The following is a 27,364-nucleotide window of genomic DNA, read 5'->3' as shown; positions in this document are numbered from 1 at the left end:
GGTCTCACTACAAAAAGCTCCCTATAACTCATCCGAGGACAGATGGGCCATTTTGCATATTGAGGGACATCATAACATTCCAGCGTTTACCCAGTTCCCCTCCTTAATAATCCCAACTCAAGAATGGGCATCTCTATAGCTAGTCCCCCATAAGCCTCGTGCTGGAAGTCCGGTATCTCGTATCCAAACTTCAGGAGATCTTTCCATCTCAACCTTGTTAGCACCGGATAGCAAAACTGGTTGACATAGAAGACAGTTTAACATACCTATTTTTTGATAACAATGGCCCTGAGCTCTCCCTAGTCAACACCTAATTTAAGGAAAGATATCCACTTTGTACCTCAGAGGAAGACAGTGGCAAATATGAGATTAAAAAATTAGATACCAAGTCTTGTGAAGCATGAAAAGGCTCTAAAATTTAAAGTTAAAATATAAAAAGTCTTCACACCGGAGCCAGAACACAATCCTGCTACAAGCAGGGAAGGCCAGTAGTCCCATTTCCAAGAAGTCTTAGACTCAAAGTTAGCAGATTTGGTTTCCAAGCTGCATTCCATAAGGCACATGTAGCTGTTGGAACATGTTTTTGTGGTGAAAGGCAGGATTGTACATTGGTGGTGACCCAGACATATATCCTAAAAATGGCATCTGATGGGAAAAAACTCCAACTTGAGGGACAATGTGTTGTGGTTCATGACCTGTGTTACTAAGTTCCTTCACAACCAAAGACTTCTTCCTCTGACGGCGATTACAGAACCACACACGGACCACCTGAAAAACAAATACATTTTAAAGCAGAATATGACCAGACCAGACCAGAAAACATGAAGACAATAGTTTGTAGATACACTATATTGCCAAAAGTATTGTGACACCTACCTTTACACACACACACACACACGAACTTTAATGGCATCCCAGTCTTAGTCGGTAGAGTTCAATGTTGAGTTGGCGCACCCTTTGCAGCTATAACAGCTTCAACTCTTCCAGGAAGGTTGTCCACAAGGTTTAGGAGTTTGTCTATGGCGGGGATAAGCAATTAGCGGACCTCCAGCTGTTGCCAAACTACAAGTCCCATCATGCCTCTGCCTCTGGGTGTCATGCTTGATGCTGTCAGAGTCTCGCTATGCCTCATGGGACTTGTAGTTTGGCAACATCTGGAGGTCCGCTAATTGCTTATCCCTGGTCTATGGGAATGTTTGACCATTCTTCCAGAAGCACCTTTGTGAGGTCAGGCACTGATGTTGGGCGAGAAGGCCTGGCTCGCAGTCTCCACTTTAATTCACCCCAAAGGTGATCTATACGGTCGAGGCCAAGACTGGGCAGGCCAATCAAGTTCATCCATGGACCTTGCTTTGTGCACAGTACTGTTGGAGGAAAGGGCCATCCCTAAACTATTCCTACAAAAGTTGGGAGCATGAAATTCTACAAAATGTCTTGACATGGCACCCTAAAGTGAATGTAAAGCCTTAGAGCAGGGATATGCAAATAGCGGACCTCCAGCTGTTGCAGAACTACAAGTCCTATGAGGCATAACAAGACTGACAGCCACAAGCATGACACCCAGAGGCTGAGGCATGATGGGACTTGTAGTTTTTCAACAGCTGGAGGTCCGCTAATTGCACAACCCTGCCTTAGATGATACACAGATGAAACAAATCTCCCTACACAAGTTTTACATGCATATCTGCTGTCTCCATCTTGCTATATTCTTTAGAATTCTTACAATCGGGTTAGAACTTTCACTTCCTCATTCAGAAGGAGCGAGTTTCTGACAGCCGATTGGAGGAAAAGGCACACATCCCCCCCCCTCAACATTGGCAGAAGTTAGTGGCGGCTGGTGCTCAAAAATTTTAGGGGGGCACAAACAAATGAAAAAAAAAAAAAAAAAAAAAACACAATTGCAGCCTCACTGTGCCCACATCAATTGTCCCCCACATCAATTGTCCCCCACATCAATTGTCCCCCACATCAATTGTCCCCCACATCAATTGTCCCCCACATCAATTGTCCCCCACATCAATCGTCCCCCACATCGCCCTGTAAAATGCTGCCAGTCAGATTGCCCCCCCCCCTCAGCACTTACCTTTCTGGGGTTCGCCATCCTCCTTCCACGGTCCCTCGATGTCTTCTGTCGCCCTCGATGACGCTTCAGCCAATCAGGTTACTGATAGCCAATCAGGTTCACCGATTCTGGTTGAGACGGCCATCTGTCTTTTCCAAGGGACGTAGCCCACTACTTTCCAAGGATAAGACATCCGGGAGCTGAAGGGCTGTACTAGGAAAGCCTATCAGAGCTAGGCACTTCCGTACAGCCAACCAGCTGTCCTTATTCAGATAATTGGCGCCCAATGTCCGGTTATCTGAATAGGCTGGCCACAATAACATACACTCATGCAAAATTTATTTTTTAAAGCCTTAAAGGGCCCGTTTTTTTTTTTTTATGACTACAGGAGGGGGGGCGGTGCCCGGGCGCCCCCTATGGACGGGCCGCCACTGGCAGAAGTAGTAAAATCACAGCTCCAAAATCACTTTCCAAGTCCAGCTCTCTGCTAATCTAGTTATAGCAAGCTCCGACACATTCCAGGCTGCTTTATACCCGTCTTAGAGAACTTGTCAGAAATCATCACGCTGATGAAAGAAGAACGAAGCAGCACAAAACACACATGACCAAGTGCATTGGAGACAGCTAAGGAAATACTACAGATATATGTTTCCAGCTCAAATTTCATGAATTGGGTTAAAAACCACTTAATGAGTTCCCTTCACTGGAACCAAGAGGCCAGGCCCAACCCCTGAAAAAATAACCCCCACACCATAATCCCCCCTCCACCAAATGGATTTGGTGGAGTTACCCAATACTTTTGACAATACAGTGTGAATGAGCGAGTTTGGGGTCAAGGAACTTGACTGGCCTACACAGAGTTCTGACTTCAACTCCCGATAGAACACCTTTGGGAAGAAATGGAGTGAAGATCCCAAGCCAGGCCTTTTTCGTCCACATGAGTGCCTGACCTTACAAATATGCTTCTGGCAGAATGGTCAAACATTCCCGTAGACACCCTCCTAAACCTTGTGGACAGCCTTCTGTGAAGGAATTGACGCTGCCAAGGGTGGGCAAACTCAATATTGAACCCTACCGACTAAGGCTGGAATGCCATTAAAGTTTATGTGCGTGTAAAGGCAGGAGAGGCCCAATACTTTTGGCAATACAGTGTATAGCCTGAAGCACCAACTTCACTTGTCAGACTGAAACTCTGGAGGGGATGGATGGATTTTTTTTTACCAGATTCTGCACATACCGCACTATGCAAAAAAGATGACCAGAATCCTAGTGTTGGCCAACACCTGCCACTGTAGCCAGCAACCCAGTTCTCCAATGGCATATATGGTAGTGTAGGCACAATCCTGGAGGAGCAAGCAAAAATTGGTGCACATTCTTCTAGTTAACCCACCGAGTTGCATCTGTCAGGGAGACATGAAGGCTGCCACTGCATTCCTCTTACTAGTTCCTGTACCAGATCAGTGACTCAAGTACTGAAGTCAGGACACATAGAAGCTAGGGGAAGGGGTACAACTTACATTTTATTGCCTTCCTGTCTAGGCGACAACAACAACCAAGACCTATACACAAACCCTCTTTAGGCCTCAATCTTTTCTTTAACCACTTCCTTACTGGGCACTTAAACCCCCTTCCTGCCCAGAGGACTTTTTGCGATTCGGCACTGCGTCGCTTTAACTGACAATTGCGCGGTCGTGCGACGTGGCTCCCAAACAAAATTGACGTCCTTTTTTTCCCACAAATAGAGCTTTCTTTTGGTGGCATTTGATCACCTCTGTTTTTTATTTTTTGCGCTATAAACAAAAATAGAGCGACAATTTTGAAAAAAATATATATATTTTACTTGTTGCTATAATAAATAGCTCAATTTTTTTTTTTTTTTTTTTTTTATCCTCAGTCTAGGCCCATACGTATTTTTAGTAAAAAAAAAAAAAAAAAATCGCAATAAGCGAATGGTTTGCGCAAAAGTTATAGTGCCTACAAAATAAGGGACAGAATTATTATTTTTTTTTTTTTTTACTAGTAATGGCGGCTATCTGCGATTTTTATTGCGACTGCGACATTATGGCGGACACATCGGACACTTTTGACACATTTTTGGCACCATTCACATTTATACTGCGATCAGTGCTATAAATATGCACTAATTACTGTATAAATGTGACTGGCAGGGAAGGGGTTAACACTAGGGGGTGAGGAAGGGGTTAAATGTATTCCCTATATAGTGTTCTAGCTGTGGGGGAGGGGGGTGACTGGGGGGGGTGACTGATCTGTGTCCCTATGTACAAGAGACACAGATCGGTCTCTTCTCTCCCTGACAGCACCGCTGTCTGTGAGAGCCGGCAATGAGAAATGATCTCATATGTAAACATATCAGATCATCTCTCATTGGCCGCACAGATCGCCTAGCAAACGGCCACTCCGATTGGCCGTTCACGGCGATCTGTGATTGGCTGTGTCCATGGGACACGGCCAGCACAGCAGTTCCCCGATGCACGCTCGGGAGCGCGGGGAACGCAGAAAGGGGCGGACGTGAAAACACGGCGCCCCAGAGAAGTAGAACCACCCTGCGGCCGTATATAGTCGTACGGCCGTCGGGAAGTGGTTAATGAATGTCGGACTCCCTCCCAACCAACCTTGAGGGCCCAACTACCATTTTGTCTGGGTCTTCACTGGAATTCTTTCAGCTTGGTGGCCCTTTGAGGTTCTCCATGGGCAGTACATAGGATCAAACACATGTAAGTGGTAAACATATGCAGAATGGAAAAACAAAAATTGTTACCAATTTTGTTTCATTATGGAATTTTAGTTTCGTTTGTGAAATGATTTTGTTAAAATTGTTTCATTTATTTTTAAATTTATAAAAACAAATTCCAATTTTTCAGAATGATTAGAATTTGGATCAGTCGAAAAAACAATAAACTGTTTCAAATTCAGTTTGAAAAAATAGCTGGTTGTTAAGCAGCGGGCCGGGAAGCTGTCCGCCCACAACCTCAACCATTAGTTACAGTAGGTCAGTGGGCTTCCCCACTGACAGATGAGTGTAAAGAAAACACCGGCATTGCTGGGGAGGAGAGGCTTGGGTCCCCCCAGTCTATACCGGACTAATCCGAGCATGCAGGTCAGGGAAGAGGAATATGCAAGCGCGCAACCCCCACCGAACCATACCAGGCCACGTGCCCTCAACATAGGTGATGCCCCAAAGCACCTTAACCCCATGTTGATGCCCCAAGGGCTCCTTCCCAACAACCCTGGGTTGCGGTTGTTGTGGTCCCTTGTCCCCATCAAAGTACCCTCCCCCACATTGAAGGCATTTGGCCTAGTATGGTTCAAGAGGGGGGCACTCGCTTGTTTCCTTCCCTTTCCTGACCTGACAGGCTGCATGCTCGTATAAAGATCTGGCATGGATTTTGGGGGGACCCTATGCTTTTTTTTTTGCTTTTGGCATGGGATTTTCCTTTAAATCCATACTCGAGCCTTGTATTGACTGGGGGACCCCCACGCCATTTTTTATTGCCGGTCAATGCCAGCCTAGTTTTCTTCAGTCATCTGTCAGTGGTTAAGCCTGCTTACAAATGACAACTCATGATTGTTAAGGATGCAGGTGGCTGGCTTTCTGGCCTACTGCTTAACAACCAGCTATTTTTTTCACACAGAATTTGGTTTGGTTGATCAATCCAAATTCTAATGGTTCTGAAAAGTTGAAATTAGTTTGAAAAAAATAAAAAAAATTATGGACTTCAATGAAATTAGTTACCATTCTAAGATTCAGATACATCCGAATGTCTCAACCAAAAAATTTGGCCAAATTTGTATTTTGGCCAAAACAAAAATCTAGAAAGAGGGCGTTCTGCAGTTGACTGGACGTTGGTGCCAAAAAACACAAGTCCCTGTCACCCTCCTGTTCTTGGTAGAACACTCTCCTGCTGAGGCCAAACCTTCCACCATATTGCACCCCACTCCATCACAAGGATAGAATGTCCACATGTTGAGGTTGCTGCATTTACTGTTGGAAGTCAGGAAATGGCATAACCCATTATATTGACATACATGGGTCAAGACACACATGTGCATGCATATGCAGCACCAAGCAGCCATCTTCTTCAACCCAAGGTCATTAGTACTCACAGGACTGTGTTCTCTGCACTCACCTCCTCCACAGGTACACTTCTCATGGGACCCTCCAGGGAAATAGCCCCACTCAAGGAACTCTTGGCCTGGTCCAAAAAAAAAAAAAAAAAAAAGTTGCAACCCACCCTGGCCCCACCTACATAAGGGTCAGGAAGTCTACATTCAGCCATTATGGGTGCATGTCTACTTCTCCCAGACCTGTCCAGGGCCTCCACATGCTGGTGTAGGGCTCCCATCTGTCCTAGGGCTCCTCCCAACCTGACTTAAAACTGGCCATCGACTCACCCATAACATCACTACAGGAGGACTCTTAACTAAAGGGGCCTAGCACCTGACGACACAGCTGTAACCAACCCCTATTCTGACACAGCCACCTAGTTAGACTAGTCAACTGCACTTGCCTACACATCAACCCTCACTATAAAAAGGCATACTACAGGGTAGATAAAAGTCATTATGAATATCCTTACATCCTTCTCCATATGCAGGTCCCGGGCAATCTGTGCCAATTCCTGGGTAAATGGTCTGGGGTTGTTTGTAAAATATGTCTCCAGGCTGACTTTTGCAATGTGGCCAATGCCTGTCCTTCGTTTCTTCTTCCTCTGGGACTGAGCCAGTGCTAGAGCCTGCATCTGTTGCTGATTGATCATCTAAAAGGACCACAAATATAGTCAAGCACTGTTTCAGGAGGCACCAATCAAGAAAGAAAACAATGGACTAACAAGAAATTGTAGCACTTGTATGCTATAAGTGCCAAGATAATGATTTGCCAAATCAAAATATCAGCTGGCGACGTTCTCACATTAGGAAGGAAAAAAAACAAAAAAAAAAAAAACACACCACACACTTCAACCCACCCCCCCCCCCCCCCCCATCTTGGTCCTTAGCAAGCTTCGAGGACCCTGTCCCAGCCCCTTAGCCACTAGCCTACCAGGCACTTTCACCCCCTTCCTGCCCAGGCTAAATTTTCAGCAATCACACTTTGAATGACAAATGCACCGTCATGAAACACTGTATCCATAGGACATTATCATTTTTTTGGTGGTATTTAATCACCACTGGGTTTTTTATTTTTTAAGAAAAACATAAAAATAACACTTTATAAAATGTTAGAAACTGGCAATTTTTCTCCTTCACTGACGTGTGCCAATAAGGCAAGCTCTTGTGAGGCAGCCATTTGTAATCTGGACACTGATAATCAGAACATGAGGAAGGGAGCGCCGATAATGGGCTTCCATTTACATGCGTGATGAGCCACGACTGGACAAAGAGCTGCCGATTGGCTGTTCACCTCAATCTGCGATCAGCAGCGTCCTTTGGGACACTGATCACAGGGTAGGGACGATCACGGGAGGCCGTCATATGATATCCTTCCAAAACTAGCCGTCATTTGGCTATAGCACGGTTGTCAAGTGGTTAACACCAAGAAGGTACCCAGTATACTAACATTTTGGCTTTAGTGAGTGAATAACTTGTATAGCAAATGCCAACTAAATCACCTCAAGGCGTTAATTTCCATCCAATGTCATCATGATCGTTTAGAAAACAGGAGTCTTAAGTTTTTTCCTGAAGGCCCGATGGTTTTCTTCCATGCGGATGTTTGTGGGTAGTGTTCCATAGCCGTGGTCCTTGGACTGCAAATCTTCGCTCTCCCTTCGATTTGTAGCAGGACTTGGGTATGTGGAGGAGTTTTTGGTTGGTTGAGCGGAGAATGCGATTGGGGGTGTAGCGTTTTATTTTCTCACACAAGTATTGAGGAGCGTTTCCTTGTGTGCACTTGTGGATGAGGCAGAGGGTCTTGAATGGGACCCTATCCTTTATGGTTAGCCAATGAAGGGTCCTCCGTGAAGGGGTGATGGATTCCCAGGATTCTCACCCCCCCCCCCCTGTTACCAGTCTGGCTTCCGTGTTCTGGCGCAAAATCTGGTATTTAGGTAGTCCTATGTGGAGAGGGTTTGCGTAGTCGAGTCAGGAATTGATAGTTCCAACTACTACGGCTGTGTCCTCTTCTGGGATGAGTCTACGCTGCATCCGGAGGAGATGGCGAGATCCGCCGACTACCGATCCTATTTGTGCATCGATCGACATTTCAGAGTCAAAGATGACTCAGACGTTTGACTTTGACGCTTGGGGTGATGATTGCTTAAGGCCCAAAGAGTGCAAACTGGAGTAGTCCATTTTAACCCTACATTTTGATTTGAAAAAAAAAAAAAAAAAAAAAAAAAAGGACCCATATGAAAAACACTGAAATCACCATTGGGACTTAAACCCGGACCAGACCTGCAGCTAGTGAAGTAAACCAATTAAGCCACTGGATCAGCCTGGGGCGTCAGCAGTGGCAGCCTCTAGAGTCGCTCACCGAACACTTTTCAAAAGCAAATGGCCCTTTAAAAAAAAATGTCCGCTCACCAATTTCTGTAACCAACAAAAATGTAGGCGTTGTTTTAAGTCCAACTTACCTCTTGAAGGTGGTCATTGTTTTTAGCTTCTTTCAGCCAGCGTTGTAGAAAGGGTTTAATCCGGCACATATTCTTGTAAGTTAGCTGGACTGACTCAAACTTACATATTGTTGTTTGGGTAAAGATCTTTCCTGTAGGAGAAAGGAAAAAAAAAAGTCACTATAAATTTCTACAGATTGAGACAAAACTTCACCATTTGCTGTTGTCAAAACTAGATCTATCCCTCTCCCCCTCTCTCCCCTTTAAAGATGGATATCTCGGTAACGGCAGTAGCTGCTGCCACGACCAAGGTATCCATCTTTTCAGTGGGTCGTTCTGTTTGATGGTCTTTATTGCAGATTCGCCACAAAATTCGAGATTTTCCTAGCTTGTGACGGAAAATATTGATTATATGAAGACAGGAGGCGAGTATCTTATGCATTATCTTTCTTTAATAATGCCCATAGCAGAAATACAGTAAACATTTATTGTAACTTAAAAGAAAAAATTCAAAGAACTACCCTTCCCAGCAGTCCCTGGGCCAGCGTAGCCCCTCCCAGACCGTAATCTATATAAGGGACTGTCTGAGGTAACCTATTCCTCTTTCTTCATGCGAATTAGTGTAAACAGGAACCGAAAGTCCAATTAGACATCTCCGCGGCTGCCGGGAACCTTCCGACCGGAACACAACATCTGAATCTGGAGGAAACGAAAGGACAAGGCCAACACGGACCAACTTCATCCCAACGGGGACTATAGGAAAACCAAAACCATTCGGAGCCGACCGGTCAGTCGTCTTCAGGAACATGGACCAACGGATTCAGTCAACGGCATCCCGACTCCGGATCTGGAACGTAGTAGGAGCCTCCATCTGCGGTGAACTAAACCCATGGATCGAAACGGAACAGCAATCCCGACGGGGTTAGTGAAAACGAACTCCCGGGGCGTACCAGCCTCCGACTTGCAGGGTGTGTGGTTCAACAGTCTAGAACTAGAGAGAGACAACCTCGTGACAGGGTTGGGTCGGGAGGGAAGATACTCGCCTCCTGTCTTCATATAATCAATATTTTCCGTCACAAGCTAGGAAAAACTCGAATTATACCTCAGACAGGAGGCTCATATCTTATGCAAGTTCAAAGCTATAACAATGCATATATAGATGATAACAAATGAAACAACTACAAAATTGATATAGATATGTGTTCCTCCGATCCAAGCAGAATTGGGGGAAAGCAATCGTGGTTACCAGTCCGCCGCTAGCCGTAAATCCTATAGGGAGCCGCCCGGGGTGATGACCTAGGAGCCACCGCTCCTCTGGAGGGGTGGGCGCCCAACGGGGTTACGTAAGACCCTGCCATTTCCATGATTGATCGTACCCCTCTGGCTAGCGTAGCTGAGGAAACCGGAAACTGAGGTTTAGCGTAGGAATGAGGAGTAGGAAGAGATGCGAAGATCGCAGTGGGACCGTGAAGGACTAAGAAATCCGTAGACAACGGAGTACGATGTGCGGGGAATAACGGGTAGAAAAAAAACGATGAAGTCCCGCCGCTGTCCTACGCACGACGGAAAAACCCCGACTCTCCGAGGCGGGATCGGACGCCTGGAATGGCCAACGTCGTGACACCCGATATGCGTCTGACGGAATCAGACACGAGGGGGCAGTAGCTCAAACGACAATAACCTCCGACAGAGTGAGATTGTCCCCCCAGTCCTGGCGCGTGGTCAGGACCACTGATCACCTCCCAAGAGCGTTGATACCCTGGGTGTGATGGGCGTTGAAACTTAACGCTTACTAAGTCGGTACACCATGGGTGTTATCCCACCGGTAGTAAGTCTACAAGGGAGCGGTAGTCCGAGTTCGCAGCGCGGAAGGCGCAGGGGAGCTATAGGACCTCCCGGACTCAAACGAGTCCACCAGGTAGTTGGTCATCTCAGACGAACGCCTTCATGAGGTTAACTTGTCGTTGATCACCAACTAACCCAGAGTCCTCCGGATGATCGAAATGTATATATAGTCCCAAGGCCTAGATCAAGGCAAGTGGAACCCCCGTTATAAAAGAAAAGGTCGCTGTCCGTGATCGACACCCCGAAAACCCAACCATGCGAAGAGAAGTAGGACGTGCGTCGTGAATAGAGGGTGCAGATCCCCGTACAGACTGGGGAGAGAAAGGATCCCATAAGGGAGCAAGGGCCAGGAACACTGACCGGTGCAGTCGTCAGTCGATGGAATTGGGCGGGTAACGAGAATTCCAATCTAACACCATAGCGGAAGTGCCTGGGGTACATTTCGCAGCTGGAACGATGTCGCGTTCCAGGCAGAAATGTCAGAGATCTTGCTAGATCCGTTAGGATTTTGGGTCAAGGACCCCCCAAGCGAAGGTCGTACTGGACCGCTGATACGGTGTCTATACGCAAGAACACACCGTAGGTGGACGTGTGTGGCATTAGAGTCCTGATGGCAAGACGGTCGTCAGGATTTCCACGTGTGAACGTGCAGCAGAGACTCCGCTGTGGGCCACGCCCCTCCTGTGGACGAGGGACCGCATAGAGTACCCCAACCGAGGTGGTTGGCAACCTATTCCAAGATGAATCCGTCGTGGAGTTGCAGGTGGACCTGCCGTGCCGTCTGTCGACCTGACGTAGCCACCACCGTAGTTCAATTATGGCTTCCGTGTCCAGAGTGACGACGTCTGCACAGTGAAGCCCCTGGCAAAGACGTAGGGACTGAGACTCTGAAGGTCTCGATAGTGAAAAGAAGCTGGACAAATGGCCTGGATTAACGCCGGAAACAGGCCGACCAGGCGAGCCAGTCCGCTTAAGGATACCCGTCGTTAGCCCAGCACGATACTGACCTCGTGCAGATGGCGGCCAAGTGGTCATGGGTAGCCGAAGGATCACTAGGTTGGAGTCCACCAAGAACCCTAAAGCTCTACCTCCTGAGATGGGGAGAGGATAGATTCCCCGTGATCTATGGGGAACTGTCCCGGAGGCGTGTTCGTTCGCCAGGCGAGGGGTACGAGCCATTAAGAGTAGGTCGTCCAAGTAGATAATCAACCTCACCCTTTGTGTCGCAGAATGTCGTCACTGTATACAGTAATTACGAGAGATTTCTCAAGTTACTACCCGGCGATAACCGCCCTCCTTTCCTGACCAGGAAGACGTTGTTGGGGAAACCCGGGGAGAGCGGGTCCGCCTCCACTATCGTTTGGGTGAACCAGAGGCCCTGCAATTCGTTGTCTATTAGGGCGGTGTTCAGGTCTGAAGACCGAGGGACTAGGTCCATCTCCGGTCCTATAATCCTGATAGACCGGCACTGTACCGTGTTAGACTTTGATGACGTTTGGGCTCATCCGGGATGGAATAGAGCCCTACCGTCTTGGAATATCTTAATCAGCGTGATCCCGACTAGCCTGCCCTCGGTGGTCGGACCGGGTCTGATTCGGCTAGGTGAGACAGCTGGGGAACAAGCCACATTAAGATTCGAGCGGCGGTGTCCAGTCGGACCCGTAGTGTCCACGCATCCCAGGAGGCGACCGCCCGTTGGGCCCAGCCCTGATTTGGGACAGGTCAGTCGGCTGTACAGCGGCGTGGCCTGCTCACTAAGGTGTGGGATGATGGTGATAGGTCCCAAAGATCCAAGGCCCTGGTCTGTATGATCCGAAGGACCTCTCTATTCCCAGCTTGGGGGATTTCCCGTGTATGGTGGGATACCCCTCGGGAGTCTGCACAGCCATAAATGGTAAAGGAAGGGGGTTACGCCCTGAAAATGAGTCGGTGAGTTTTTCGACCGATCTCCGGGTCCATTATGTGATATATTGGATCACCTCGGGCGGAGGTGCCCAGTCATCGGAGTGTGGATGGCATATCGCCCCCGGATCTATAATGGCTCTCTACGAGAATCCATAGAGTGTCACCCTGGGAACAGGGTTGGCGTCGTCATAGAGCGCCATGTGCCCACTGCCCTAACACTCATCATCATTCTCATCATCTACAACCTCAGACTCAAGGTGTTAGCCGCCTCAGACTCCGCGGACAACTCTGGAAGAGTCCACGAATGGGTCTGGCTTAGTCCGTCTAACGGATCGCTGCCTCTGCATGTGCATCTCCCCGAGGCTCGGGGGTCGGTCGGAGTCTGGGAGGGCAGTGGGTCGGCAGTCCGGGTAGGGTACTGCCTGGGACATATTATTTACTTCCCCTGTCGGGGAGTCAAGGGCCACAGAAACGTGGCAGCGTTTTGGAACGCCCAGCCCTTCTCAGGGGCGGTAGACCGTTGCCGGATGGTCGGGGCATATGGTGTGCAGGCGGGGGTAACCGACGCCATGGTCGTAAAGATTGGTCTACCGATCAGTTTTGGCAACTGTGTAACACTGTTGAGATTTGGCCTCCTAGGACTGTGTCCACCCTATCCGGGGTAACGGCATGAACAATGCCATGATATTCATTAAATTGTAGAATCTTTGTACAATTCAATACAATTTTTTATACATATTTGTATAATTTATTTATATAATGAATATATAATTTGTATAATACATCTATAATTTATTATTTGTAAAATTGAATAATGGATTTAGTTATATATTATAAGTAATAATATATATTAATAATAATATCATTAATAATAAATGTATTTATTCATTCAATCCTTAGATAGTTATTTAATACATTATTTATTAGGAGTATGTTGTAGGGAATAAATTCCCCGGAGATAAACCTGCTATAATTTCTTTATTTAATTTATTGATCTATCTACATATTGATTATTTATTTATTAGGATAAATAAGGTATATGTTCTAGGGAATAAATTCCCCAGAAATATAATTTGAGTATATATTGAATTATTTATTGTAGATTCGGTTATTTAAATTTATTTATTTATTTATTAATTAGATATTGATTCATTGGAATGAAATATATATATTTATATATATATATCTGAAAAGATGTACTGCCATCTAGTGGTTGAAAGCATGGTGAAACAGCAGCAGGTTCCTGGCTACGACACCGCTGGGAAGGACATCCTGCGGTGTGAGGGGAGCCTGACGAGATTCTAACTTATTGGCCCGAGGTTGTGAGGGACGGAACGGTCGATGAGAACCGTTCTCCCCCCGTCTCGCTCGGAGACCTGGGGGGGGGGGGCCCGAGGCGTCTCTCGATACCGAGAGAGGCACCGAAAGAGAGGAGAGGAGGAGAGGAGCGGCCGCGGCGGAGACCCCGCCCCCCACCTGAGCGTGGGGAGGGAGGGGGGGTGGGGGGGGGGGGACACAGTTGCCCAGGCATGGCGCCCGCCGAGGGAGCGAATGAAAAACAGCGCGGATCCCGCACGGACGCCGCAGTGCTCCGACGTCAAAGAAAGGGAAAAAACCCGAGCAAAGAATCAAAGAATTGGAAACAAACGTGGTCTCTCAAACATATCTGCCTGACACCGCTCCGGTGTCAGGCAGACAGAAATAAAGCGCAGAAACGGGGGATAGCAGGGAGAACCCCCAGTATTCCAAATCTTCCAAAAACTACAGAACAATCAATTCCGACAAAATACCTGACACCGGGGCATTCAGTATCAGGGAGGAATTCCAGGGAAACTCCCCATGTTCCACAATACCTCAAACATATCAGTCAAGACTGAAGAAAATCACCCGACACCGGGGCACTCGGTATCAGAGACCATATATACAATCAAACAATAAAGGTACATGAAACACCCATCTTGTAAATAATAAAGATACAAGAAGTACCTATCCTGTAAATAATAAAGGTACATGAAATACTTATCTTGTGTGCTCTGCCATGAGCAGAAAGAAAGAGGAAGAGGTTACCTCAGACAGTCCCTTATATAGATTACGGTCTGGGAGGGGCTACGCTGGCCCAGGGGCTTGCTGGGAAGGGTAGTTCTTTGAATTTTTTCTTTTAAGTTACAATAAATGTTTACTGTATTTCTGCTATGGGCATTATTAAAGAAAGATAATGCATAAGATATGAGCCTCCTGTCTGAGGTATAATCACAGTTATCGCTTACTAGAGCCATTGGTACAGTCGGAGGCAATCAGGTCCTTATCTCCCTCTGTGGTATGGATACAAGTGAGGGGGAAGATGACACCCCACCCATTTCCTTACCATAGCAGGGTGGAAGCGACGTCAAAACCTCACTTCTGCCCATACCTCTTACAAAAGGGACATTTTTTGCTGCAATTTTTTTCAAATGACAATTTTTTAATTGCATTCAAGTCCAAATATGAGATCCGAGGACTTTTTGACCCCAGATCTCATATTTAAGGAGGACCTGTCATGTTTTTTTCTCCTATTACAAGGGATGTTTACATTCCTTGTAATAGGAATAAAAGTGACCAATTACAATTTTTTTTTATTTCAAAGCGCCCTGTCCCGATGAGCGAACGTGCAGAAGCAAGCGCATAAGTGAGCAGTGCTTGCATATTAAAATAATGTTCAAACCACACATGCAAGGTATCGCCGCGATCGTTAGAGCGAGAGCAACAATTCTAGCCCTCCTTTAACTCAAAACATGCAACCTGTAGAATTTAAAGTGGGGGTTCACCCTAAAAACAAAAAATGTCTAACATTACATTGAGCTCACTACCGACATTGTCAGTATGCCAAATTATTTTTGCTGTACATACCTTGTAAAGCTATTTTCTTAGCCGGCTTCCGGGTAGTGACTCCCGCGGGAGTGGGCGTTCCTATGCAGCAGTTAGTGATTGACATGATGACAAACACTACCCCCCCCCCCCCCCCCCCCGTCGCATAAGGAGTGTCACGAGTTGCCGAACATCGGTGCGCAGGCGCCGTATAGCGCAGAATCAACGTTCGGCTTCTTTCGGCAACTTGTGACGCTCCTTATGCGATGGGGGGGGGGGGGTAGTGTTTGTCATGTCATTCACCAACTGCGGCATAGGAATGCCAACTCCCAAGTGAGGCACTACCCGGAAGCTGGCTAAGAAAATAGCTTTACAAGGTATGTACAGCAAAAAAAAAAAAAAAAAATCGGCTTACTGACAATGTCGGTAGTGAGCTGGATGTAATGTTAGAATTTTTTTTTTAGTGTGAACCCCCACTTTAAACATTGCCTATGGAGATTTTTAAGGGTAAAAGTTTGACGCAATTCCAGGAGTGGGCGCAATTTTCAAGCGTGCCATGTTTGGCATCAATTTACTCGGCATAACATCTTTTGCAAAATAAAAAATTGGGCCAACTACTAAAGATTTTTTTTTTTTTTTTAAGTGTGTTTGCAAGACCACTGCACAAAATACGGTGTGCCAAAAAGTATTGAAATGACCACCATTTTATTCTCTAGAGTGTTAGAACCCCCAATTAAACATTTTATTTTTGTGTTGTTATCACTCCAGGTCAAGGGTGGCAGCAGTCAGGTCAAGGTGTTTTGGGTGTTCCCCTTCGGCAGCCAATCAGTGGGGGTTGGTCGTCCCGCTGTGCATGCTGGCGAGGAGTACTTAATGGACAAAACGCCATTGGCCCGGGGTCATCAATCGCTGGTCTGTCGTCCCACCACCCCCCCCCCCAGTGTGTGGCCCTCCTGGCCAGGGGTGCGTGTTCAAGTGTTCCTGGCGCCGTGACCATGTTGGTCTGGTGTTGTGATCTACTAAGTAGGCCCGGTAGTCAGACTGGGTCTACGTTTGCAGAGTGGTCCTGTGCTGTCCGTCCTGAGGGAGGAAGCCACTCGATGAAGAACCTATCTTGGAGAGGACTGAGCAAGAGGCTGGTATCTCAGGAGAGGCCTTGAACTTCATTGAAGGACGCACCATTACTGGGAGGCTGAATGACGGTCGCCTGTCAGTTCCAAGTTCACAAGAAGTTAATCGGGAGAGATCCGGGTGCTGAATCCTGTGTTAAGAGGATTTTCCCCTCCCACTGCCTGGGATAACGGCCGAGCTGCATCAGCTGTCATCACCAGATAGCTGTGTATTGTTTTCATGCAATTAGTGGGACAGGAGGGGATGATTTGTCTCTGAGAAATTGAATAAATTATCTGTTTAATAAAATGTACACCTTAGACTTCCTCCATCACCGTTCAGGAAACAACATACATCCCTCCCCAAGTATCCATCTATGGCTCCGAGAAGAATTGAAGTTTTTGTGCCCATTGGTAGTCCAATACATTCTTGAGTGTTGCCTTTTCTGATCAGCAGGGGGACCGGTGAGCAGATTCGCTGCCGGTCAGAGCTGAACCAGGATGGAAGTCACATCCATGCCTGGTGGACCCATGTCAGCTCTATGGGTGGCTGGGTATAAACATCAGGCTCTCACCCATCCAGTTTGCAACTGGAAATGTACGTAGACCTTCTCCCAGACCTGAAGGCAAGCAAAACAAAAATACAAAAACAAACAAAAAAAACACACACACACACACACACACACACACACACGTGCGTCCCCTTTACATCAGCCAGTCCATAATGCTGCATGGATGGACCATCCAATTTAGGTCCACCGGTCAGTTCCCCCCCATGCTGACTTGATCACAATTAACCACTTCAGCCCCGGACCATTTTGCTGGTCAATGACCAGGCCACCTTCTGCGATTCGGCACTGCGTCGCTTTAACTGACAATTGCACGGTCGTGCGACGTGGCTCCCAAACAAAATTGATGTCCTTTTTTTCCCCACAAATAGAGCTTTCTTTTGGTGGTATTTGATCACCTCTGAGGTTTTTATTTTTTGTGCTATAAACAAAAATAGAGTGACAATTTGGAAAAAAAAAAAAAAGAATGTTATTTACTTTTTGCTGCAATAAATATCGCCAAAGATATATAAAAAAAAAAAAAAAAAAAAAAAAAAAAAATCCTCAGTTTAGGCCAATGCATAATCTACATTTTTTTTTTTTTTTTTTTTTTTACGAAAAAAAATATCGCAATAAGCATTTATTGATTGGTTTGCGCAAAAGTTAGAGTCTACAAAATAGGGGATAGTTTTATGGCATTTTTATAATTTTTTTTTTTTTACTAGTAATGGCGGCAATCAGCAATTTTTATCAGTACTGCGACATTATGGCGGACACTTCGGACACTTGACAAATTTTTGGGACCATTGGCATTTTTATAGCGATCAGTGCTATAAAAATGCATTGGATTAGTGTAAAAATGCCACTGGCAGTGAAGGGGTTAACACTAGGGGGCGAGGGAGAGGTTAATTATGTTCCCTAGGTGTGTTCTAACTGAAGGGGGGGTGGGACTGACTAGGGGAAATGACAGATCGCTGTTCATACATTGTATGAACATGCAATCAGTCATTTCTCCCCCTGAAAGGACCGGGAGCTGTGTATTTACACACACAGCTCCCGGTTCTCGCTCTTAACGAGCAATCGCGGGTTCCCGGCTGTGATCGGGCACGCGCGTCGGCACCAGGGGAGAGCAGGCAGCACGCACCCCTAGTGGCTGAAATGCAAAATCATGTTATATTATGTGATTTTGCGCAGCCGAGCCGACCTGCTGCCGTAAAACTACAGTGGGCGGTCGGAAAGCGGTTAAGGATGACCCGAACACTCCTGGTTCGCACCAGAACCTAAACAGGCAGAAAATATGCTTGAACAACGTTAAAGTGTATGGGACACGAACATGAAAAAAAAAAAATCAAAAAACGTGCCAATTTTAAAGGTTTATATGCAAGTTATTGTCAAAAAAAGTGTTTGGGGACCCGGGTCCTGCCCCAGGGGACATAAACGAATTAAAAAAAAAGTTTTTTAAAAAAACAGGAGCAGTGATTTTAATAATGCTTAAAGTGAAACAATAAAAGTGAAATATTACTTTAAATTTCATATTGGAATAATCCAATAAAAATATATTGAAATAAAAAAAAAAAAATTTCATACCTGGGGGTGTCTATAGTATGCCTGTGAAGTGGTGCATTTTCCCCCTGTTTAGAACAGTCCCTGCACAAAATGACATTTCTAAAAGGGAAGAAAAAAGTCATTTAAAACTACTCGCGGCTATAATAAATTGTCGGGTCCTGGGAATATAAATAAAACTCATTTTAACCCCTTGCCGACTGCCGCACGCCGATATACGTCAGGAGAATGGCACGGGCAGGCAAATGTGTGTACCTGTACGTCCCTTAAAATGTTCTGCCTCGCGGGTCCCTGGAACTCGATATTCCTGGGCGGCCCACAATTGCGGTCAGCAAAGGGGGGTGCCTTTGTAAACAAGACATTTCCCTGTTCTGCCTAGTGACACGTCAGCGATCTACTGTTCACTGTGATCAGGAGCAGTGATGTGTCACTAACTTGTATAGCGCTACAAATGCGAACTAAATCGCCTCAAGGCGATTCGATTTCAGCTCCTTCCCCTTACAGTTAGAATCACTCCCTAGGACACACTTAACCCCTCTATCTCCCCCCAAGATATATATATATATAGATAAAAAAATAAAATAGCTGATCACCACCATTACTAGCAAAAAAAAAAAAAAAGCCCCTATTAAGCATTTATTATAGCACAAAATATTGCTTTTTCTTCAAAATTGTTGCTCTTTTTTGTTTATAGCGCAACAAATAAAAACCGCAGCAGTGAGCTTGCGCTCCCCGAACCCCTCCTCCCCCCCCAGTCCATTACCAGGCCCTTTGGGTCTGGTATGAATATTAAGGGGAACCCCGAACCAAAATGAAAATTGCATGGGAGTCCCCCCCCAAAATCCATACCAGACCCTTCCAGGTCTGGGTTGTGGGGATGAGGCCATTGTCCCCATCAACATGGGGACAAAGTATTTTGGGGGGCAACTCCAAAGCACCCTCCCCATTTTGAGGGCATGTGGCCTGGTACAGAGGGGGGGGGGGTGGAAGCACTCTCGGCCATTTATTTTATTTTATTTGGCACAGGGTTTCTTTTAATACCCATACCAGACCCAAATGGCCTGATTATTGTCTTGGAGAGTGGAGGGACCAATGCCGTTTTTTTTTTCCAATGAGTTTTACCTGTATTGCCAGATATTCATTACAGCCGCGATCAATTTTAAAAATTACTTTTTCCCTTTAGAAATGTCATTTTTCTGCCACTTTACAGGCATACTATAGACACCCCCCAGGCACAATATTTAAAAGGAATATTTCACTTTTATTGTTTCACTTTAAGCATTAAAAAAAAAAAAAAACACACAAGGTTCCCGGAAAAATGGACGATTTAAAAAAAAATTGCATTGACAATAACTTGCATATTAGCCGTTAAAGTGAGCACTTTTGGTTTTTCATGTTAGCGTCTCATAGACTTTAACGCTGTTCAGTGGCCTTCGAATTTTCCACGAGCACCACATAATGTTCACTGTTCGGCGAAACGTAAATTTGGGTGATCGCCGAACATTATGCGGTGTTCGCAGCATTTTCAAGGCTCATACACAACCCCACCCTTCAAATCGATAGGATCAATTAACACAACTTTCATTTATTGGGTCCTCTACAGCAGTGGTCTCCAAACTGTGGCCCTTTGCTCGCCTTTATCCGGCCCTTGGAGGCATTTTTCCCTGCCTCCAACATCAACATTTGGGCACTCTTTCTTCACTGACCAGTGGCAGTGCGTCCATAGAGGGCGCTGAAGCGCCGCCACTGAAAAACAATACACAGATTCAAGCATTGCATGAATGTATCGTCGCCGCTGCCACCCACTATTCAGATGGCCGACCCCCTGATGAGCGCCGGCCATCTGAATAACGGCAGCTGGTTGGCTTTGGAAGCGTCTATCAGAGCTAACAGCTCTGATGGGTTGTAATCGGTTTCCGAATAGTTAACCAGGGGACACAGGGGGTATACGTTCCCTGGTTCACACCGACAGGCGTCTCAGCCAATCAAGTTCACCGGTTCTGGTTCCCAGTATCCTGATTGGCTAAAGCGACAGAGGGCCGGACTACTTCGAAGGATCGTGGAGGAAGATCCGAGGAAGGCAAGTGCCAGGTGGATGGGGCAATCTGGCAGCATTTTAGGGGAAAACTGGCGACGATGGCAGGGCACAGTGGCAACGTTTGATGGCATTGCACAGTGAGGCTGCAATTGATGGGCACAGTGAGGCTGCAATTGATGGGCACAGTGAGGCTGCAATTGATGGGCACAGTGAGGCTGCAATTGATGGGCACAGTGAGGCTGCAATTGATTTTTTTCCCCCCCATTGTTTGCACGCCCCCCCCCCCCCCCAAAAAAAAAATACATAATTGAGCACCAGCCGCCACTGCCATCAGCATTTGGACACTCTTTCTTCCACTGACACCAAGGATGTGGCATTATTCCTCACACGGATACCAGCAATGGGGCACAATTCCTTCCAATGACTCCAGCAACGGGGCATAATTCCTTCCTCTGGCAACACAAATGGGCCACTGTGCCTCCCACTGACACCAACTATTTCTCCTGCCAATACCAAAGATCGGGCATTGTTTACTTTAATTCGGCACAGTTCGGCCCCCCCAAAGTCTGTAGGACAGTAAACTGGCCCTTTCTCTAGAAAGTTTGGAGACCCCCTGCTCTACAGCAAAACACCACCGCCACCATCTGCCCACCAGAGTCAATTAACTATCTTACATCGGTCTCATCCCTAGTCACAATGCCTGTGTGAAAGAGCCCAATAATTAATTCATGGGATTGGTTGCACACATTTGCAAATGCATAGATAAGTTACAGGCCACTCCACGGCTCTCTGCGTTTCTGTAGTCCTAACTAAACTGATATAGTTTCCTCAATGGGAGGCATACAAATACTAATGAGTAGATGGAGGACAGGTGACTGGGAGTATGTGTCCCCGCCTCCACCTAGGAATGGTATGGTAGTGAGAAGCATTGGAAAAGACGCATAAGGGTAAATATATAAAAAAAAATATCAAAATCGCATCTCCATCCCTGTAATATGACATAGAAATGGTTGGGGACTTTGAATGAGGCATATAGACTGCCGCACCAGCACATGCCTCCATCCCCGAAATTGGAACAAGAAAAGAAGTTGGGACTTTAAATGAGATGCGATTTGATGCAAACAGTAGTAAAGTATTACATTTCGGGGATGGAGGCATGTGCTGGTGCGGCAGTCTATATGCCTCATTCAAAGTCCCCAACCATTTCTATGTCATATTACAGGGATGGAGATGCGATTTTGATGATATTTTTTTATATATTTACCCTTATGCGTCTTTTCCAATGCTTCTCACTACCATAATAAAACCTATTAGTGAATCCAGAAATATATATATATTATTATAATAATATAAATCTGATAAATAAGTGGTAGCAATTACAAAACTCATGTGATAAGAAAATATTCAAAATATATCAACTAGCAACGTAATCCAAAAAATTAGTCAAGTCAATATTAAAAAGGAAAGATCCACAAAAGAACCTCTAATTAAAGAGTGATGTGTTCCCAAAACCTTGTATCAGAAAAATAATAAATTCAGAAAAAAATCATATATTTGTGATAATGATAATGTCCATAAAATCCTAGAATAGTGAGCCACTAATAAACAGGAGTGAATCTTTTAAATGGTCCAGAAAATTAACATGCAATCTTCTCATGGACAGCAGTGCTTCAAATATTCCTTCCACCAATCACGCAAACGACACCCAAAAGTGCGTATATTAAATGCGCTTACCAAAGCGATTAGACTCCTTTAACTAAAAAGAGAGTCAAAAATCACTTGTGCAGTTATTAATGTCTGCAAACATGTAGTGCGTCCTCCAGTGGTTGAACACAGGCAAGTCTTCTCCAAATAATCTCATAAAATGGGACATAAAACAGAAAAAAGCTCCATAGTGCAACCGGTTTTTATTTTAAAATTGTAAAACAAATCATGGGCCAAGTGGCCACTTACATTAAAAGGTGCCCATCCCGGCACTGGGTCTGCGGGCCTTGGATATGAGAGGTAGCAAACCTCAATTCACGTGTGGCGTGTCTCGCCAGCTCACCGGGTCGGATGATGGGGGGTAAGTAAAAAGCGTGACCAGGCTATAATAATATATATATTTCTGGATTCACCAATAGGTTTTATTATATTCCTATCACATTAGCGCCCCCTACCAATCACCATTCACTAAAATTAAATGAGGTATCACCTTTTTATTTTTTAGGGGAGCAGCTTTATTTAAATTTAATTTTAGTATTTATATGTTCCACATTTAATTTTTGGCGCGAAAATATATCTTCAAACTTCTCACTACCATACCATTCCTAGGTGGAGGCGGGGACACATACTCCCAGTCACCTGTCCTCCATCTACTCATAGTTTCCTCAATGGGAGGCATACAAATACTAATATCAGTTTAGTTAGGACTACAGAAACGCAGAGAGCCGTGAAGTGGCCTGTAGCTTATCCATGCATTTGCAAATGTGTGCAACCAATCCTCTGCTTTTAACATACAGTTAGACAGTTGAAGGTGGCTTGCTGTTTGGGTGGTAAGTTTGAGCTTGGTTATTACGCATTTATTACTTTACTACTGTTTGCATCAAATCGCATCTCATTTAAAGTCCCAACTTCTTTTCTTGTTCCAATTTCGGGGATGGAGGCATGTGCGGCAATCTATACTGTATGCCTCATTCAAAGTCCCCAACCATTTCTATGTAATAATTCATGAGCCTCAATAAACAGACCAAGAAACCTAAATGTAGCATTTCTCATCACATGGATGGTGCCAGCTCTATGATGGGCATTCAAGGATATGCAAAGCCAAAAAAAAACAAAAAAACAAACATACAAGTAAAAGAGGGGGGGGGGGGGGAGAGAGAGTGCTTACCATACAAAGCTCCCACGGCATAGCAAACATCTGCTTGTGTAAACCCCATAGCCAGCCGCTTCTGCTTCATGTCCCTAGCAAACTTCTCCATTTCCATCTTACTGGTCATTTCCTAAAAAAAGAAAAATGCATTGTTTCCCCCATTTGACACCTTAACAATTTTTTCCCCCCACAATGGGTGCATTTGAGCCTACAGAGCCTAGAAACCACCATCAGTGGGATCATGATGTGTAAAGCTCTGGCTTCTGCAGATGCCTCCTCTAGTCACAGGTCCATCATTAACCCCATAGCGACCGCCACACACAGATATACATCTGCCCAACGGCACGGGCAGGCAAATGGACGTACCTGCAAGTCCCTTTAAATTTGCGGACACCATTGGCGGCTGGTGAAGTTTTAGGATAGGGAGGGGGCGCAAGACCCTGCCCCTCCACGATTTGCCCCTTCCACTTCTTGTACATCCATCCACCTCAGAGCCTTATATTATAACCTGCTGGGACTTGTAGTTCCCCATATTCTCCTGGGCTCAGGTGCATGCCATCCACACCCAGGGATGGACTGGCCATTGGGACTACAGGGAGTTTCCCGGTGGGCTGTTGGCTCAGTGGGCCGGCTTCAGTGACAGCGGCCTGGGAGTTTCTCACTTCTGCCTAATCTTGTCCCATAAGGGGGGGCACCAAACTGATTCTTTCCCCCGGGAGAAATAATGTCTAGCTTCCCCACTGGTACTGCCTATAAGAGTACCAGTACCAGCCGTTCTACTCTAATAAAGTAAAACGGCTAGTGGCTAGGGAAGGGGGAGAGGGGGCTTGGGTGGCCTGGGGGGGGGGCTTTGGGAGTTGTGCGGCCGCTGTGTGAGAGACCTGTCAAAGTGGGCCAGTCTGAATGAAGTCCAGGGCCAAATTTTTGACCCAGTCCAGCCCTGTCCACACCAGAGCCTTATTGTATGTATAACCTGCTGGGACTTGTAGTACTCCAATCTCCATGAGCCCCAGGAGAAGATGGAGAACTACAAGTCCCAGCAGTCTAACTACAATAACAGGCTCCGAGGTAGATGGGTGGGGAATGGGATCAGGCAGTGCACTGCTGATGACTTTGGGGGGGGGGGGGGGACGATATGAATTCCAATCCATATTGTAATGTCATTCAATGAAGACAATTTTTTTATGCCTACAGGAGGGGGGGGGGCGGCGCCCCCTATGGGCGGGCCGCCACTGGCGGACACGCGTGCCTCGTGAGTGCGCTCGCGGGTCCTGGGAACTCGATGTTCCCGGGTGGCCCATGATTACAGTCGGCAAAGGCAGAACAGGGGGGGGGGTGCCTTTGTAAACAAAGCCTTTCCCTGTTCTGCCTAGTGACATGTCACTGATCGAATGTTCCCTGTGATCGAAGACAATGATCAGAGATGTGTCACTGGTAGCGCCTCCCCCTAGGACACACTTAACCCATTCAGCGCCACCTAGTGGTTAATCCCTTCCCTGCCAGTGTCATTTATACAGTAATAAGTGCATTTTTATAGCACTGATCGCTGTAAAAATGACAATGGTCCCAAAAATGGTGTCCGCCATAAAGTTGCAGTCACGATAATTCCCCCCGCAGATTGCCAGCATTACTAGTAAGTAGAAAACAAAAAAATAAAATAAAAATAATAAATGGGGAATAAAAAAAAAAAAAAAAAAAAAAAAAAAAGGAGAAAAATTTACATAAAAAAAATAGCCCCTATTTTGTGCAATCCAATCAATATACGATTATTGCGTTTTTTTTTACCAAAAATATCTAGAATAGATAAACTGAGAAACAATTTGCAAAAAAAAAAAAAAAAAAAAAAAAAAAGAGAAGGAGGGGAAGTGGTATTATAGCAAAAAGTACAAAACATTGAGTTTTTTCTTGTTTATTGCGCAAAAAATAAAAACCGAAGAGGTCCACTTCAGCCCTAGACCATTTGGCTGGCCAAAGACCGGGCAACTTTTTTGCGATTCCGCACTGTGTCGCTTTAGTTGACAATTGCGCGGTCATGCGACATGGCTCCCAAACAAAATTCAAGTTTTTGTGTAAAAAACAAACAAAAAAAACGTGAATTTGGTTTGGGAGCCATGTCGCATGACCGCGCAATTGTCAGTTAAAGCGACACAGTGGCGAACCGCAAAAAAGTGGCCAGGTCTTTGACCAGCCAAATGGTCCAGGGCTGAAGTGGTTAATGGCAGGATGAACCACCCTTGAAAGTTGTAAGGGGGGTGGGGGGCTACAAATGGAGCATGTGTGGCTGTAACATAAAACAGTAAAAAATAAAATAAAAAACACCCCAAGGACTAATATATCTACAATTATGTGCCATTGCCAATCCTGCCTACCTAAAATGCTATTGGCCTGGCTGTCATGTTGGTCAATTTTCAAGATCACAGCCAGGCAACAAGTATGCAGAAAAGTATTTCTGACTTTCCCGATATATTGACTTGACCTAGGTCAGCATTATAAAGTATCGAATCTAGAGACTAAAAAGGTAGTAGGCTCTTATTGTTTTTCATGCACATGGATAGCTACAGCAATATTGATTAGGAAGACTTTCAAGGCAGCTAAAAAAATCTAGAGACTTTGGCGACCTGGTTGCGCACAAGCCAAGGCTAGAAGCCGCACACATGGCGACTCACCAGCGTGTCCTCCGAGTCTTCAGACAAAATCTTCTCCTGGGCCTCCAGACTGGTCACGGTCGAGCCGGCAGGCGAGTTGCTCTCTTTGGCCACCTCTTGGGTGGGGGCGCTGCTCTCCAGTTTAGCCACCACCGTCGTGTTGGGACTCTGGTTGGGCGTTGTCGGGTACCCTTCTGAGCCTGGCGGTGTCAGGTACCCTTCTGAGCCTGGCGGTGTCAGGTACCCTTCTGAGCCTGGCGGTGTCAGGTACCCTTCTGAGCCTGGAACGCTGGCGTTTTCCTGGGTCTGGCTGGGAAAATTAGGGCTCCCTGGCCAGAAGGCTGGAATCCAGTCATGGGTGTAATACTGAGGAATAAGGCAACTCCTCTCCTTTACCGATCCATCCTCACTCCGCTCAGTCTTCATGCTCTCAACCATGCCGGGGGTCTCCATGTTGAGCGGATGACGTGGGGGTGCACAGAAATTGAGGTGACTAGGGGGCTCCAGCTGAGGAGCGTGGTTCCAAGCTAAGAACTTAGCCAAAGCCCCATGGTCTGTTATCACAGCTGGGGAGAAAAAGGCTTGGGAGGGGTGGTGGTAACCCCCATATTGGACGATAGCAGGGTTCAGAATAAATGGAGGGAAAGCCTGTTGGCTGTACATGACCCACAAGCTCTAAAAGGTCTACAAGTTACGGAAAAGGTTTGAGTGCCTAATAGAGCACTGGAGGGGCTGGGACTAAACAAAAGCCCCCAAAAGAAGCCCTTCAAGAGCGGAAGCCGCTTGGATAAAACCTTGACACCACCTTCGTAGACCAGGCTCCTCACACCTCAACTGCTTCTTCCAGTGTGTCCATGAAGATCACTCCCCCAACCTGAGAGGCCAATCAATTGGACTAATTACTCTAGAAGTGGAGATCCCAACCCCACCCTTCAAATCGATAGCTAGGCTAATGGATCCTCTCATTCATTGGTTCCTCTACAGCAAATATCCTCCACCATCCGCCCACCAGGGGGAATCAACTATCTAAGTTCTACGTTTATCAAACATTGATAATCTATCTCAGTTCTCCAGGAAAAATCTTCTCCTCTGTCCCCCTGTATATGAAGAGGAGAAGATTTGTTCTCAGAAGGAGAAGTTTTTTTTCCTCTGAGAAGAGGGGGAGGGTCGGCCTGTGATCTCCTGAGATATCTTTGTGATTAACCACTTGCTTACTGGGCACATATACCCCCCTCCTGCCCAGGTGAAATTTCAGCTTTCGGCACTGCGTCGCTTTAACTAACAATTGTGCGGTCGTGCTACGTGGCACCCAAATAAAATTGACGTCCTTTTTTCCCCACAAGTAGAGCTTTCTTTTGGTGGTATTTGATCGCCTGTGCGGTTTT

The 27,364-nt window shown here is 46.0% G+C and overlaps 1 protein-coding gene across 1 annotated transcript; it reads right to left on the bottom strand.

Annotated features, from left to right (window-relative positions):
• Positions 1-26,964, bottom strand: LOC120924660 (POU domain, class 5, transcription factor 1.1-like). Its single transcript, XM_040335659.1, has 5 exons — positions 26,001-26,964; positions 23,353-23,464; positions 8,650-8,780; positions 6,661-6,840; positions 1-768 (listed from the first exon to the last, which is right to left on the bottom strand). Exons 1-5 carry the CDS (start codon positions 26,640-26,642, stop codon positions 523-525), a joined length of 1,311 nt encoding a protein of 436 aa, XP_040191593.1. The 5' UTR covers positions 26,643-26,964; the 3' UTR covers positions 1-522.
• Between the last annotated feature and the right edge of the window lie 400 nt (positions 26,965-27,364).

The sequence above is a fragment of the Rana temporaria genome, chromosome 1, assembly GCF_905171775.1.
Source record: "Rana temporaria chromosome 1, aRanTem1.1, whole genome shotgun sequence".
Classification (NCBI taxonomy): Eukaryota; Metazoa; Chordata; class Amphibia; order Anura; family Ranidae; genus Rana; species Rana temporaria.
The sequence above is the reverse complement of the archived record's forward strand: the minus strand, read 5'-3'. Positions and strand labels throughout refer to the sequence as shown.